The 15,797-nt window shown below is 49.4% G+C and overlaps 1 protein-coding gene across 2 annotated transcripts; it reads right to left on the reverse strand.

Annotated features, from left to right (window-relative positions):
* Nucleotides 1-1,653: 1,653 nt before the first annotated feature.
* UBL7 (ubiquitin like 7) lies at nt 1,654-14,511 on the reverse strand. 2 transcript variants are annotated; one of them, XM_007113743.3, is made up of 11 exons: nt 14,202-14,511; nt 12,715-12,927; nt 11,154-11,273; nt 8,082-8,164; nt 7,225-7,309; nt 6,613-6,670; nt 5,752-5,885; nt 5,441-5,490; nt 5,027-5,194; nt 4,321-4,443; nt 1,654-1,903 (listed from the first exon to the last, which is right to left on the reverse strand). In XM_007113743.3, the coding sequence occupies exons 1-11, from the start codon at nt 14,494-14,496 to the stop codon at nt 1,766-1,768; spliced, it is 1,467 nt and encodes a 488-aa protein (XP_007113805.2). In that variant the 5' UTR covers nt 14,497-14,511; the 3' UTR covers nt 1,654-1,765. The 2 variants fall into 2 exon arrangements, with proteins under 2 accessions (XP_007113805.2, XP_007113804.1); XM_007113742.3 differs by having other exon boundaries at nt 14,152-14,225.
* Nucleotides 14,512-15,797: the final 1,286 nt, after the last annotated feature.

A 15,797-nucleotide genomic window follows, 5' to 3' on the forward strand; every position in this document is an offset into this window, starting at 1 on the left:
ACTGGTATCTGGGAGTCAGTTCCAGGGACAGGGCAAGGTTACCCAAGAGTTTCGCAGCATAATGGGCCAGGGGAGTTAAGGAGCCCCAGCACAGTTCCTGGGGGAAGGGTGCAAGTTGCCACAGAATGGAAATCAGCTCTAGGCAGGCTGTATCACAGGGATGGGAAGGGCTGTGTCAGCCCCATTTGACCACGGCAGGCCTGTGAGGATGGAACTGGCCTTTGTTTCCATCACAAACCAGAGACATCAGGTTCAAAGACAGAGCTTCCTGGTCTTTGCTCCCGACTATGAAGAGGCAGCTGGGTTCCAGGCAGACCGCTGAGGCACAAAGAGGCCTGGCACCAAGAAGCCTGGTGAGCTCTGAGTCTTTTCAGCCAATGCAAACAACCCTCAACGTTAACTCTAGGATGGAGAGGGAAATGTGGAGACTTCATATTTCTGGCAGGCCACTATTCCAGATATGGCCTGCCGTCCAGGCCATATCTGGAATAGTGGGGCCTCCCAAGTACCTCTCTTTAAGAGTATCACTGCCAGATTGGTGGTCATCCAGAGAGAGGAACAGGACGTGCTGGGGACCAAAACCAGGAGGACAGGTCAAAGGGCAAATGAATTCCTACCACTCTCCTGAACTCCCAGAGCCCAGCTCACAGAACAGAGGGAGCAGGCCTGTTCCGTGTGGTCCCTCAAGACAGAAAGGGGGCCAAGGGGTAAACGCTCTGGGGAACAAAGGACAGAGGAGGCAGTCCTTATCAGTGGTAAACCTTTTGTCCCAGGAGGTGACAAGCAGAAGATGAATGACCATGACTGTGGATGCTGTGGATGAAACCTCTGGCAAAGGGACACAGCAGGAGCAGACCTCTGAGCAACTTCCCACCGAGACACCAGCTGAACGATTTTTTTCCTGACAAAAAGTATTCAAAGTACATGAAACCCACTCGCTCAACTTGGCCATGTCTGCGACGCGCCAGGGAACACTGTGCCAGGGGAACGAGAGCTCGGGCAGATGGAGCAGCAGCTTGGGAGTTCGTGCCCTCTCTTCAGTATGAAAGCTGGGCCCTGTTTGTGTTGGTGTTGTTGTTTAGCATTGTTATTTAACTGCTCTTGTATTTACGCCTTCAGGAGAGAGAAGAGGGCCCTGCCTCCTGGCACGGCTCTGAGGCCTGGATTCTGGCATCATTACAGAACAGGTATCAAAGAGTGCCTGGTGAGACTAGGCCAGGGGAGGGACAAGGAATCTTTTGAAAGCCTTTGGGAGAGGGAACGATGTGGAGGGTGAGCTTCCCCGACCTGCTGCCCTGGAAGTCCACCTGGCCCCTCCTGAGACCGGTCACCTCAGAAGCACGGCCTCTTCTGGCCACAGCTGTAACACAGCAGCCACATGGAGACTTGGCAGCCGTCCTTGGGCACATCCTGAGGATGCCACACCCAAAGCACCATAGGCTCTGGGGGCTACCACTGGAAACTTCTGCCAAAAAACCAGTGTGGGCATCACGCAGCATCTCAGGATGTGGATCTAAAATTCTCCACCCAGGGCCCAGAAGCAGGGGCCAGCTGTGCTCCCTGATGCCACGGAACCAAAACCTGCACACCATGCTTGCCCCACTGCCTCTACCAGCTCAGATCAGCCAGAAAGGCCAAGCACTGGGCAAAGCAGAAGGTCGACCATCAGATGTATTGGGGAGAGGAGGGATGGGGCACCTTCAAGAGTGCTTCCCATGGGCAGCGGCCTTGGCAGTTTGCTGGGGGCTCAGGTGGAGCAGGGAGTTCATGGGGCTCCTCCGGCAAAGATGAGCTCCAGGGCCGCTTGGATGTCCCCCCCAGTGGCTTGCAGGGCCCGCAGGCTCAGCTCATCATCCTGGATGCCCATGTCACGCAGCTGCTGCAGCTGGGGCTGCCACTGGCTCTGCAGAAAGATGGGACAGGCAGAAGCTGTTAGTTAGGCTCCTACGGAGACTTGCTTATGTCTGTCCTTTCAGGGGGAGAGAGAAAGGTGGGTTCCCCCAGTAAAGTTGCTGATGTGAAGTTCCATACAACACAGCGCTTCTAGGAGAACTACAAGAGAGGCCTGAGGGTTTAAAGAACAAGTTACAGTAAAAGTTTTTCCAATAAAAAAGGGGAAAATGTAACATAAGGATCAAAAGAGAAATCACAAAGTACTCAATGTCTAAATTTCAAAAGATTAAGTTACTTTCTTTCTCCTGCTGTTATGTACAGACACACACACAAACACACACAAACACAAACGGGTGGGGGGGTACATTTTTAAATTAACTTCTCTTTTTACTATGATACACAGTGAAAAGTCTCACTCTCATCTACTCCCCTCCCCACCCCGATAACGTATTTTATTTTCTTTGAAGAAATATGAATATATGTTCCTATATTTACCCTTTTCTTACACCCCTCCTTTTTTTCCCCAGCATATTAATGTATCCTAGAGAGCTCCCTATGCCAATACATAAAGAACTTTTTAATAACTGTATAACATTCCAACTTGTGGATGTCCTGAAATGTACCACAACTGGGCTGTTCCCAGTCTTTGCCATTACAAACAACACTGCAGTGACTGATTGTGTACAAATGTCATCCTCTACATGCACATACATCTTCAGGATAAATTTCGAGAAATGGGACTGCAAGGAATTACACAGCTTTAAGGGCCATCTGTACTTCCTTCTTCATGAATAGTCTGTTCATGTCTTTTGCCCATTTTTCTATGGCATTCTTGGTCCTAAACCACAAGAACTTATATAGTTCAGGGAGGTTTTGCCCTTTGTCTGATACGTGCAGATTTCTTTCCCAGTCTGTTATTAGCTTTCAGACTTCACTTGTTTTTTTTGTTGGTTGGTTGGTTGGTTGGTTGGGTTTGATTTGCTATGCAGCAACGTTCACATTTATTAACTCAAAATATCTTTTACTTTTTATACAATGGTTCCTCGATTTTGACTTTCAGCTACGGAAGTCCTTCTCTACCATAAGGGTTGAAAGAAATTTCGTATTTTCAAAGCTTCATCAATATCTCTATCCCATGCAAAAGGAAGTGCACACCTGAGGGAAAAGGCTGTGTTCACACTATGGGAAGGAGAAGGCAGTGGGGATGAAATGCAAATTCAGAGAAGCAGGCAGGCAAGGGTGAGGATGTGCTGGGCTTTTAAAAAACCACACAAACCAACTCAAACTCATGTTACAGGCCAGGGAGAGACATGAAAGCTTCTGAGCTGGAGAACAGAGTGAACAGGCATCAGGATGGGGAAGATGAAGGAACGGAAAAGACCAGCTGTCCGCGGGTCCTGCTCCCGTTCCCCTCACTGTCCACCAGGGCCATGTGGGCTGGCGAAAACCACACGGGCCTGACCCTGTCTCTATCACTTAATGGCTTGATGACCGTGGACAAGTTCCAGAAATGACTTTCATGCCCCAGGCTTAGGAGCAAAGGAAAGAGAGTGAAGCAAACAGCCTGTGCACAGAGGCATGCAGTACAATGTGAACCCCCTGGGTCATGCACTTAGCTGCTAGCTAAGCTTCCACATTCCGTGAGGCAGGGGAGATGGTGTCACTCGCTGCTTAAAATCTTCCACGGCTCCCTGGTGACCACAGGACAAGACTAATCTCCTTACGCAGGCACTCAATGAGGCCCTCACACTCAGCCTCCTGCTCTCCTTTACTCTGGCTCCATCTCAGGATCTTACCCACAAGGACACCGCCTTCTGGTTTTGCCTATTTGAGTTTTGTCACCTGTACCTCCACATTCACTCAAACAGGTGGCTGCGTCTGCCTGGACACCATGTCCCCTCAACCAAACACCCCTTCCCTGCCTGGCTAACCTCTAACTAATTCTTTGACAGTCAGTCCAAACACCCCTTCCTCAGAAAAGTTTTCCCTGACCTAGGCCCTCACCTCAAGCCTGGGCTGGGCTTCTCGCCCTGCTGCTCCCTCACTGCAGTAACTGCCTGGCACCCCTCCATGGCAGGGATCAGCACTGGCTCGTCTCTACCCCAGGAGCTGGACCCAGGCCCGGTATATACATGCTCAAGGCTCAGTCACCGCTCACAGAACGGAGGAGTGTCTCTTCAACTAAAACTGCCACAAGTATTCAAGCCAGGTGGTCAGCGGAGCCAGGCCGTGGTCACTGGGGGCAGGAGCGGAAGCCACAGGGACAACTGCCCTTGCTGGGAGCATCCTCTCCTGTCACACTGCCACGCCCCAGCTGTTCCTGGAGCAAAGCAGGCCAAGTGGGAAGGGCCTCCAGAGAGCAGAAGAAAGCTCAGCGTCCAAAGTAACTAAGAAGCCATGTGAACATCACGAGTGGGGAAGACTGACCTGAAGGCTGGGCTGCCCGGAGGCCTGCAGCGCATGCTGTAGAGCTTGGCTGAAGAGATCATTGGTGATGGGCGTCCCTGACTGGACGCCGGATGACACTGGGGAGGTCCCTGAGGAATGGCCCTAGAGACAAACCAGGGTCAGCGCCACGCTCAGAGACACCTCAGTCTCCCAGCACATACCCACTGCTGTCACATCACCCCAGGGTGCCCCCAGGTGCCCCACGACTGCCTCCCAGCAGGGGCCTGCATGAGACAGCCACACAGAGGTACCCAAAAGCTCTCTATGTGGGCAGGAAAGGTTCTGTTCTCTTTTGCTCCAGGGAGATGGAATGGAGCCCCCGACCTAGCCTAGGACCCAGCACTGGGAGAGATGGCCTTGGAAGCTGGAGTGACCGTCACCAGGAATGCTTAAGCCTGTGATGTCTGGCCACTTTCAGGGACAAGGAAGGGTATACTGTGTGATGGGAGGTTCTTCCAAAGTGCTGGCAGGAGTTAATCAGGCCCGTGATGAACCCCAGACTTCTAAGCCCTAAAGGATGGTGAGGGGAGGTCGCCTGAGCTGCAGCAGGAAGCCCACCAGGGCTCCAGGTAGAGTTCGGCTCAGAGCAGATCTAGCACCAGGATCATCAAAGGTAAATCCATTCTACCACTGGGACCTTCTCCCTTAGGGGCCTGGCCTTGATCTTCCCGCCCTCTCTCCATACCTGGGTGCCAGGAGTTGGCGTGTGAGAGCTGCTCTCCGGAGTGCTGGCCAGGGCCAGGGCAGTGGCCAGCTCGCTCTGGGTGATAGGCCGGGGCCCGGCAGCTCCACTGTACCCCAGGGAAGCTGGGCGGGAGCTGGGTGTGCTGCTCGAGGGCGTGGACCTGGCGCTCTGAACAAGAGAGGCACCAAGAATCAGGGAGGCAGCCCTGTGACGTTCTCAGATGAACCCCAGCCCCGCTCCAGGAACAGTTCTTGGGGAACCTCCCCAAGCTGCCAGGTTCAGACAGCAATAGTATGACATCGCTGGGTCACCAACGGGCCTCCGATCACCTCCCAGCTGGGGCGTGCCAGGTCCCAGGGAGGGGTGCAACCCCAGCACCATCTCCCCCAAATGGCAGGCAGCCAGGCCACTTACTGGGTGAAAGTCATCCTCATCATCAGAGAGCCCTTCAAACAGGAAGCCACCTGGAGGAGGGAGAACAGATTTCAGGAGGAAGAACAGAAAGGCACAGGCGCAGCCCCAGAATCTCAGCTCTAGTTACTCTCCAAATTCATATTTTCATCTCTCCCCTTGGAAAATTACAGGACAGATGCACTCCTTGACTCAAACTGAGAGTTCCCGAGGAACGCCCTCTGCCAGCACTATACATAGCTGCTGAGTAAAGCAAACCCCTGGACCACTGCCCGCTCCCGAGGGGGCCTGCGTTCCACTGTCCTGGGGCTCACCTGGCATATCGCGGTACGAGCTGGAGGGCATGCCACGGGAAGAGGAGTCGGCCCCCGGCAGCGGGGTGCTGCCTGCCACCGAGTGCAGAACCAAGACAATGGCATTGACCAGAGCCGGGTGAGCAGGCACTAACCTGAGATGGGGCAGGAAGAAACCCAAGGGTGACTAAGAAGGAAAGAGCACCCTTGGCCATGACAGGAATTCTGGGTGCCCCTCACAACAATCAAGTCACCCAGGGCTGCCCTTCAATCTCCCAGTCTTCAGCACCTCCCTCCAGTCGGCTTGTGCTCCTCATGCTCTGTCCCCAGCAACAGCAAGGCCTTCACCCCCGGACCCTCCTGCAGATGCTTCCCCTTCCCCTCTGGCAATGCATGATGGGACATGCACAGCCCAGGAGGCTCAGGGGTCAGTTTCTGGTCTTGAGTCCACCACTACTTCACTGGGCAATCTTTGACAGGTCCCTTCTCTTTCCAGGCTTTGGCTGTTTTCTTCACTTGCAAATAAGGGGACACAACCTCTACTATCCCTTCCAGCTCTAAAATTTTGGGAGGTATACACCTGTTTCTTTCCCAGCTTAAAATCCTTCAAAGGCTCCCTAATATCTACTGAATGAGATCTAAACTGAGCATGGCCTGCAAAGCCACCTCCCTCAGAACCCTGCTTCATCCCAACATCTCTGCATGCCCCTGTCCTTGGGCTTTGTTATTCCCCCCATAGCCCTTGCTCCTTCTCCCCTCCTGACACATTTAGAAGACAGATTTGGGGGATGGGCTGCAAGAGCAGAATCCAGGGCGACGATTAGGTTTCTGGCCCGACCATGAGGAGAGATAGGGTCCCCTTAATAAGATGGGTATACTTACGTATCAAGCATGTTGGGATCAGCAAAGACAGAGAAGAGGTCCTTGTCCTGGAGAACCCCTGAAGGAGAACAGGGCTCACCTCAGAGACTGGAAATTTAGCCAGATCCAGTGGGGAGAAGAGACCTCAGGCCTCAGAGCAACCGGCTTAACAGGGACGCAAGATTACAAAGCAGCCCTCATGAGAAGCGGGGGAAACAAAGCCCCAGCAGCACAACAATGTGCTCTCCATCTTGCTCCCTACTTGCCCCCCCGCACTTAGGTTACATGCTGTGTACCACTACAGCAGCCTCTTTTCCCCTTATCTCTGGGTTCTTCCCTTATCCATCAAGGTGTGCAGGAAGTCTTCCCTGATGGCTGTGGTTTGGGCTAACAGCTGCCCTCACATGGCTTCCTCATAGTCTCATTTATGATGTTAGTCAGGCCATATTTTTGCTGTGGGACTGACAACTCTTGGAGGGCTGGGTGTATGGAATACATCTGGATTACTCCCCCTCCAGCCACAAGACCAGTGATTCTTCACAAGATGGTCAAAGGTTCTTTAAGGTCATTGCCTCCTCCTGGTTTCTCCTTCTCCAACAGCTCCTATTTCCTTAAGCTCAGCCTTACACTTACCAAGAGCAATGGGGTCACTGCTGAGGCCTGGGGTGGCCACAATGATCTGATCCAGAGACTCCTTATTGCTGAGCATCTTAAAGACCTGCAAGAGAAGTGGGGAGGGCTGAACATTCCAACTAGCTCAATGCACTCAGCAAATACCCACACTCTGCTGAAGTACTTCCTCCCTCTAAGTGCTTGCACATACACCACCGAAATGGGACAGTAGCCCCAGGAAACAAATGAACCTCTTCTTTCTCTGAGATCATGGCTTACTGGAGGGGAAACAAACAATATAAAAGCAAGATCACAATAAACCTTCAATCTCTGGTCTTTTCCCTCATTTACAGTTCTAGTGCTTCCAAAATAAAAGCTTTCATTATAAGCCCAATAACAAAGGTTTCTCTAGATCCCAAAAGTCCTTTTCAATCTCCACATAATTACCATTTCACATTTATATATATTGGGAAGTTTGCAGCTGTATTAATCTTGATTATCGACTCTCCTATAGAAAGACATTTTCCCAGTGAGGAAATCCTGGTAAGGAGTGGGTGTCAGGCAGTTCAGCCAAAGTCAAAGAACGAGGCCCAGCAGAAACAGTATATGCATCCGTTGCTGTAACCATATTCATTCCATGAGGCCAAGGTCAGGAGAGGTTGTATCATTATCATTAGAGGGAATCAACAATGCCTAGCTGAGAGCCTCTTTGGGGGAAGATAGGGCTCTACTGAGACCCACAGACATGGCAGAAACTCCCCAAGGAACTCTTGGGAGCCATGGCAACCGGCTTTCAGCTCCCTCCCTACACCACTCGAGTTTAACCCCTCTCCAGCAGGCCTGGCAAGCATCTCGCAGGGGGCTCGGCACATACTCACCGCCTCCCTGTAGGAGGAGCTGCTGTGCAGGGCAGTGTGCAGCACCCGGAACTCCCGCAGGGCAGCCACTTTGTCCACAGGTTCTGGGGACAAGACACTCAGTTACCCTACAACCCGGCCCTGGCCCTGCTGCAGACGCACAACATCACTTCAGCAAGTGCCCAGATGCAGGTTCCCTTCCCTCATCACCCCACTAAGAATGGGCACCGGATCAGAAAAGACATTTATGCCATATATGTGAAAACTGCACTCTCTTTTAAGCATCTTTGTAGATAAACAAATTCAAGTTCCAGCAGAGGGGCATCTTACCACATGAAAGAGACTGCTCTGATCAATATCCCACTGCAGGAGTTCTAAGCTTTTCACATTTGAAAAGGAGGAGGGTATAAGGAACTCAGCAGACTTTTGTGCAGTGATTTAAAATAAGTGCTGCAAGCCATCTGAACGATATGGAGCTATGCTGGCACAATATGTTAAAAGAAAGAAATAGAACATAGTTATATGTGCATTCTCTAGTAAAACTTTGTGATGTGTGTCAGTGTGCACGTGGGCCAAGGCTGGAAGGGAACAAGCTAGGGTGACAGGATCAGGGGTAACTCTTTTCTTTTGGACATTTTCTTTCAGGCCTCTGTAATATTATTTTGATTAAAAAAGACAAATACAACAACGACCAAGAAAACACTGTACTTCTAGGATTCTTAACAAACTCATCACATGTCCAAAAACAAGCATGTCACTGGGACTCAAAGCTCCTTTTTGATCTTTGGACACAATGACTCATATATATGGGAAAGTTTAGCAGTTGTCTTAGTTTTACTTGGTCACTCCACTATTTAGGACATCAGCCCATCTCACAGGACTTCAACAGAGGCATGGACCACAGCGGGGGCATTAGGAACATGGAGGCAGACAGCCATTACTGAGAGGGAGGACCACACAGAGCTGCCTCCCAGAAGAGAACGTTTGAGAGGGGTATTTAAGGTAAAGCAGATGTTTACTGGGAAGAGAAGGTATTCCAGGCCTAAGTGAGAACGAGTGCAAAGGCATGGAAGAATATGAGGTGCTTCAAAGGAACAGTAAGTCGTTCTTGGTGGCTGGAGCCCGGGGTACACACCCCTGCTCAAACAGCAGGCCTAAGTGAGATCCTAAAGGGATTTGTAACCCTCTGCTGAGAACCACCAAAAGGATCCAGGTGGGAAGGAAGAAACTGACACCTTCTCCTCCTACAGGATCTAATCTCGTGGGAGATAAAAGAAATGTGTTTCCTTTTGGAAGAACACTCAAGGATAAAATACCTAAAATGCTGTCACAAAAGTTTACTTTCAAATCTAAAAGTTTATTTTCACCTCCCAGTAAAAAGTCCGTTTGTTTCAAAAATAAATCTCCAGGCAGAAGGAGGGATAAAAAGGACTCAAAATCTTAAGCCCGTCATCAGCTAAGAGTTATACTTGTCTCTTTAACATCTCTGAGCTAGTTTCACCCTTTGGAAGTGAGAGGCAGCCAGCCCAGTGGAAAGAACATGGGCTCTTGAGCCAGGAAAACCTGGATTCACACCCCAGCTCTTACATTCATTTTCTAAGCAGGTGACCTTGAATAAATACCTTTCTAACCCTCTTTTTCTTCGCCTATAAAATGCTAATGCTGTTACCCTACGCTGCTGAGCCTCTGTAATGATTAAATGAGATATCAAAGAGAAACAATCTGGCTGGAAGAAGCAACAAATGCTACCTTCCTTCTGTCAATACCCTCCAGCCAAAGATCAGAGGGGTACACCTACAGTTGAGCAAGATGCGTTTACTGCCCTTACAGAGAGAATGCCACCACCAGAACCATGGGGCATCTCAATAAGAGGGAGTCAGAAAGAACTTATAGGATTTGGGCTTTGGTTGGGAGACTTGGTGGGTGAAGTTTAAGGAAGCAGGGTTTTGCTCTGGATTGGAGCCTGTCAGGAAGTGGGGGTGATTTTATGATCACGTATCTTAATAATTCTTATCTAGAAGGAAGGAAAACTAGCGCAAGATGAAAGCTGTAATTGGTAAACAAGCAGCAGTCACTCATAATAGCCAGGATAGAGGGATATTTGGTCATTTCTGTGGTTTGGACAATGTTCATGTTTTTGCCTCTGTTCAGAAATGAGAAGAATCTTGTTTTTGTCTTGATCCATTACAGTCCCAGAGTGAGTGGCCTTGTAGATGTTGGTGGCCTATGAAATTGTTCATGTTTCAAGGCCTAGCTGAAGGCCAGGCCAGCCCCCAGATGTCAGAGACTGCCTTTCTCTTTCTCACTTCCCATCAGGGTACAAAAGAAGATCTTTTTGTCCTTTATGTTTATAATTGAAAAGAGAAAAAATTTCAAGCTGATAACCAGTCAAAGCAATCGTGAACATTATTAAAATATGTCCAACTGCCCGTTTTTAACAATGCTAATCTCTTATACAGCTTAGCTTTATCTTTGGGGAGGCTTTTAAAACACAGATGCAAAATTTAAATTATGAATTCCAAGCAGCACCTTTTATTAATAAGTCAAAAAAGCATTAGAGGCTTTGTATGCTTTCTCCAAGAGCTACTTTGATACCACTCAAATATTTTCAAGCTTCAGAAAAATAAATTATCAGTACAGCAGGAGTGAGGTGACTGAACAAATCACCACCCGCAACAATTTGTGCGAAGATTTGCTAACATGAGAGCACACTACAGCATTTAGAGGAAAGCAGGGAGTTTCCAGCTTTTTTCTAATGAGAACAACAACAACAATAACAAAAAGATACAAAGTTCACTCCCTAAAGGAATTTAAATAGACACATCCTCCCCACCCCATTAAAACAGTGGGTAATGAACTTAAAAGTAGAGAAACAAATACCTTTCTGTTAGTGGCGTTGGCAGCAAGGTCAAAATTGTACTCTGTTAATCAATGTGGTCTAATCCAATAAGTAATAAAGATATCCTCTATTATCATCTCAGTAAATCACCTCTTTGTTCCACCCAGGCCCTTGCCTCAAGAACACACACAGACCCTCCTTCCCTTGTAGATATTACAGAAGCCCTGCCTGTCTAACAGACAGCACTCTCTCACCGGGTTTCTGATCAGGCTCAGGCCAGGACTTGCGCAGAACATGGACTGTGGACCCAGGCTGAATGCCATAGAAGTCAAGGGTCTGATCATCTTTTAGCTTCCGGCCACAGTAGATCAGATCTAAAAAAAAAAAAAACTGTTCATTTATATTTTGCTCCTCAAAACAATTTAAATGATTTTTGTCCCCTAAGAACCTTATCTTGATTGGACAGATAGCTACAGAATGATATATGCTTTTAAAAGTACTCTTACTTAATAAATACATTTTTTATTTTTTTTATCTGGCTGTGTTGGGTCTTCGTTGCTGCAGGTGGGCTCTCTCTAATTGTGGTGAGCAGGGGCTACTCTTCGTTGTGGTGCGCAGGCTTCTCATTGCGGTGGCTTCTCTTGTTGCGGAGCACGGGCTCTAGGCACGTGGACTTCAGTAGCTGTGGCATGTGGACTCAGTAGTTGTGGCACACAGGCTTAGTTGCTCCGTGGCATGTGGGATCTTCCCAGACCAGAGCTCAAACCCGTGTCCCCTGCATTGGCAGGCGGATTCTTAATCACTGCGCCACCAGGGAAGCCCAATAAATACATTTTAATAACAACTGTTAGCGAGCACAAACTGATAAAACACAGAATCTATGCAGGAAAACTCTAGAGCTTAACACCATGAAGACAGCTCAATTTAAATGAACGGGAAAATGCAACAATAAAAAAGGATGAACCCCATATTTTTATGACTGAAAACACATTTTTTGCCAGCTTATACCATTTTGTCAGTTTATATGACATTGCGTTTACAATATAATTTAATTATATTCACTTTCACTGCCGGGGCCTGGGTTCAATCCCTGGTGGGGGAACTAAGATCCCGCAAGCCATGCAGGGAAGGGAAGGAGGGAGGAAGGGAGGGAGGGAGGGAAGAAGGAAGGAAGGAAGGAAGGAATTATATTTAAATTCCTTCTTCCTCCACCTAGAATGCCCTTGCCATCTGTCCTTTTTCACTGCTTTCCCTCGAACCAACCAACCAACCAAAAATCCTTCTAACCACCCCTTAATACCCAGCTCAAATGCCATATACTGAGGGGCTTTCCCTAGCCAGCTCCTCCTTCCTAACCTAAATTCTTTTTTTTTTTTTTGGCTGTCCTGGGTCTTAGTTGCAGCATGCAGGCTTCTTAGTTGGGGCATGCGAATTCTCAGTTGCAGCATGCATGCAGGATCTAGTTCCCCGACCAGGGATTGAACCCAGGCCCCCTGCATTGGGAGCACGGAGTCTTACCCATTGGACCACCAGGGAAGTCTCCCTACCCCAAACTCTTGTACTATCAGAGAAAGAATTCAACAATGTCATAGTTAAGGAATGTTGTGATAAAGTAGCTCAGTATAACTAACGACTAAAATGGCAACAATAGTTTCATTATGATTTGTGTTTCTATTCACCCAACGACAATCACTTCCCTGGAGTGTTAACATTAGGAGACAAATCCCAAACTCTTAATTTACCCTTTAATTCCAGAATTATTCTCCCCCAAAAGAGATCAGAGCAGCAGCCCATCCCTAGTCCACAGAGACTCACCGATCAGTTCGGGGTCTGGAACAGACTCCTGGAGTTTGCCAGCAATGAGCTGCTTCAGAAATGAAATGCTATAGCCTCCCAGTGAGTATTCTCCGAGCTCTGTCTCTGGCAACCGAAGAATAGATTTGGGGGCAAGTGGCTGGTCAGCCAGCTTCACCGCCAGGTGCCAATCTGAGAGAGACATCCTCTCTCTTTCGCGCTCTCTCTTTCTCCCTGTAAAGGAACAAAGCCTTAGTGGTTAAAGGACAACCACCCTACACCGCCCCCACCCCAAGGGGGCTGAATGAGAGGTAATTCAGGGTGACACTTGAAAAAGTGCAAGATGCAGCATCAGGAGGCCAGAACTAGAACCTGGGGTCCTCTTCACTCATCCTATGACAGACCCTTGCTGTCTAAGCCTCAGTTTCTTCAGCTTTAAAGTGGACATAAAAATGTCATGCCAGGGCATCCCTGGTGGTGCAGTGGTTGAGAGTCCGCCTGCCGATGCAGGGGACACAGGTTCGTGGGGGACACGGGTTCATGCCCCGGTCCGGGAAGATCCCACATGCCGCGGAGCGGCTAGGCCCGTGAGCCATGGCCGCTGAGCCTGCGCGTCCGGAGCCTGTGCTCCGCAACGGGAGAGGCCACAACAGTGAGAGGCCCGCGTACCGCAAAAAAAAAAAAAAAAAGCCTTCCTCCTAAAGAGCTCTGGGTTGCCCCACCCTCCCAAGCCTGGATTCAAAACAAAGCTCTCCCCCACTTTATACCTCCCCTCATCTGCTAACTCTGCATGTAACCCCTCTTCCCTCTTCCATCTCTAAGCAAACTCCTAACAAGACCAACCCAAATAAAACCTCTCCTGTCCCCTCTCTCTTCCCTCTATTGTTGTCATATTCCCTCATGGCAAAGGGTTACACATATCTATTTACTTCTCAATCTCCCCCGCATCCCATTCTTAGAGGCGCTTGAAAGCAAAGACCAGAATTTTTGGTCGCTACTGTCCCAATGCCCAGTACTTATGGGTGCCCAGAAAATGAATCAAAAACCTGAGGGGAGAAGAACCTTGTAAGGCAAGATAAGCCCTTGCTATAATCATTATTGCTTCCAAAGTGGCTTCTTTGTAAGAGGAAAGAAAAGCCTTCAGAGGCTGCCCAGCAGACCCTAAGGCATCCTCAAACCGTCCATCTCCAGGTTTATGGCAGGGAAGGAAATGGGATTTTTAATCTACCATATCTCATTTAATCCTCACAACTGTTCCCTGAGACAGGAATTCTCATTTACATACTACAGACAAAGGAACCGAGACTCAGAAAGGTGAAGTCAGTGGCCCAAGGTCACTGATAGTTTATATTGGGACAGGGACACTACCTCTTGGGTAACGACCCCACCGCTCCCACGGGACCAGCTAACTAGTCAACACACGTCCAGCCCGCGCGACCCAGTACCCAGCGCCCTCACCCGTCCCGCGGAAGGAACCCGGCCGCAGAGCCGCCGGTGTAAACACTCACTCAGGTCCTCTCGCCGGAAACAGGAAGCTCCGCGCTGCATTCTGGGAGTTGCAGTTCCTACAGCGGCCCCCGCCCCTTTATAAATAACCAGCCTGCAAGTGGCGCTAGTTGTAAAGCTTCCGGTTCCGGGGAGGGCGTGGCTTCTCTGCGGTTTGAAAGTTCCGGCGCGAGAGCGTCTTCGTGTTTTCGTCGGAGAGGAGTCTAGAGCTGTCAGTGTTCCAGGGCGCAGGTCACGAGAGCGGGGCTTGGCCTGAGGTTTACAGCCCCGCGATTCCCCCACTGTCCTGGGACGCATGCAGAGTCCTTCGGTTGCTCCGGGTCCTTAAAGCGCCGCAGGTGGGAACTCCCACTGCCGGGCGCTTGGGCACATCGCGGACCCCGGATCCCCTCCCGCCTCGACCCTTCGCTCCCAGAGTGCCCTTTCCCGAGCCGCCTCTTCAGACACGCCTCAACATTGCAACCCTCACCAGAAAACGGCCTGCCTTCGGGTGAAGTCAGCCTCTTCTGTGCTTCTCGCCTCTGGCTTCTCGTGGCGACCCTACCTTTGAGGGCATACCAGGAACCCAACGATGACTTCCTCCAAAAGTTGGTTCGTTGAGAGAAGTTACCAAGCCGGGTTCCTCTTACGCCCCAGCATGCAATGGTGGGAATCAATTCGGGGAGGGCAATTTCCGCTGAACTCTTAGAGAAACTGCATACAGTCGTCCCTCGGTATCCGCGGGGGCTTTCTTCCAGGACCCCCCCCGACCCCGTGGATACCAAAATTCGCGGATACTTAAATCCCTTATATAAAATGGCATAGTACAGTCGGCACTCCATATCCTCGGATGCGGAGCCCGCCGGTACCGAGGACTGACTGTTAGATGCGTGATTAGAATAGATGGTGTTTGCACAGAGGTTAGGATTAGCCAACTATTCTGATTGGACTCTACTCGAGGAATTAATTCAAGGACTAAGGAAAGCAAAAAACAAACAAAAAAAACCCCACAGGTGAATAAAAAAATAATGAGGTTGGTCCTAGCAACTAAAGGCTGATCCTGTGTGCACAAACGTAAAAGCATGACTCTGCAACGTCCCAATGTACAGCCTGGGACTAAGGCAGCAGCTTGAGCAGGATAGCTTGACTGAGGAGAGCAGGTAAACTGCAGGGTCTCCGAGGGCCTGACACTGGAGACTAGTCACTCCTCTGCTCTTCTAATACGGGAGATTTTCACGAAAGTCTGTCACTGTCTTCTTGTTGAACCCTAGGTTCATCATAGTTGTCCCCAAAGTAGCCTCTCCCCCATCCTACCCATTTTTAGATATAACCTCTCTTTCAGAAATCTTTCCTAACTATCCGGCCCTTTTTAAGCTCCTTCTTCTCTTATCTACTAAGGCACTTGCACCTGAACCACATACTTGAGTGTTTTATTAAACTTTGTTCAACACTGTGCCTTGACTTCCTACCGGAGAAGACAGGGACCCTGTCTTCATCTGGTTTTCCTCATAGCAGAACTGAATATACTAGGTGCTTATGAGTTTCTTGTTTTTATTCATTTCATTATAAGCGCCGTAGGAGAATAGCAATGACTATCTAATCCTCCACTTTTCTTCAGC

Source organism: Physeter macrocephalus, chromosome 11 (genome assembly GCF_002837175.3).
Source record: "Physeter macrocephalus isolate SW-GA chromosome 11, ASM283717v5, whole genome shotgun sequence".
Taxonomy (NCBI): domain Eukaryota; kingdom Metazoa; phylum Chordata; class Mammalia; order Artiodactyla; family Physeteridae; genus Physeter; species Physeter macrocephalus.

Excerpts from the sequence above, each read along its gene's own strand:
- UBL7 (XM_007113743.3), bottom strand. The coding sequence starts at position 14,496 with ATGCGTCCCAGGACAGTGGGGGAATCGCGGGGCTGTAAACCTCAGGCC. Across the intron at positions 7,310-8,081 it reads GCTCCTCCTACAGGGAGGCG|GTCTTTAAGATGCTCAGCAA; the intron begins GTGAGTATGTGC and ends CTTCTCTTGCAG. Across the intron at positions 4,444-5,026 it reads CGCCAACTCCTGGCACCCAG|GGCCATTCCTCAGGGACCTC; the intron begins GTATGGAGAGAG and ends GTTTGTCTCTAG.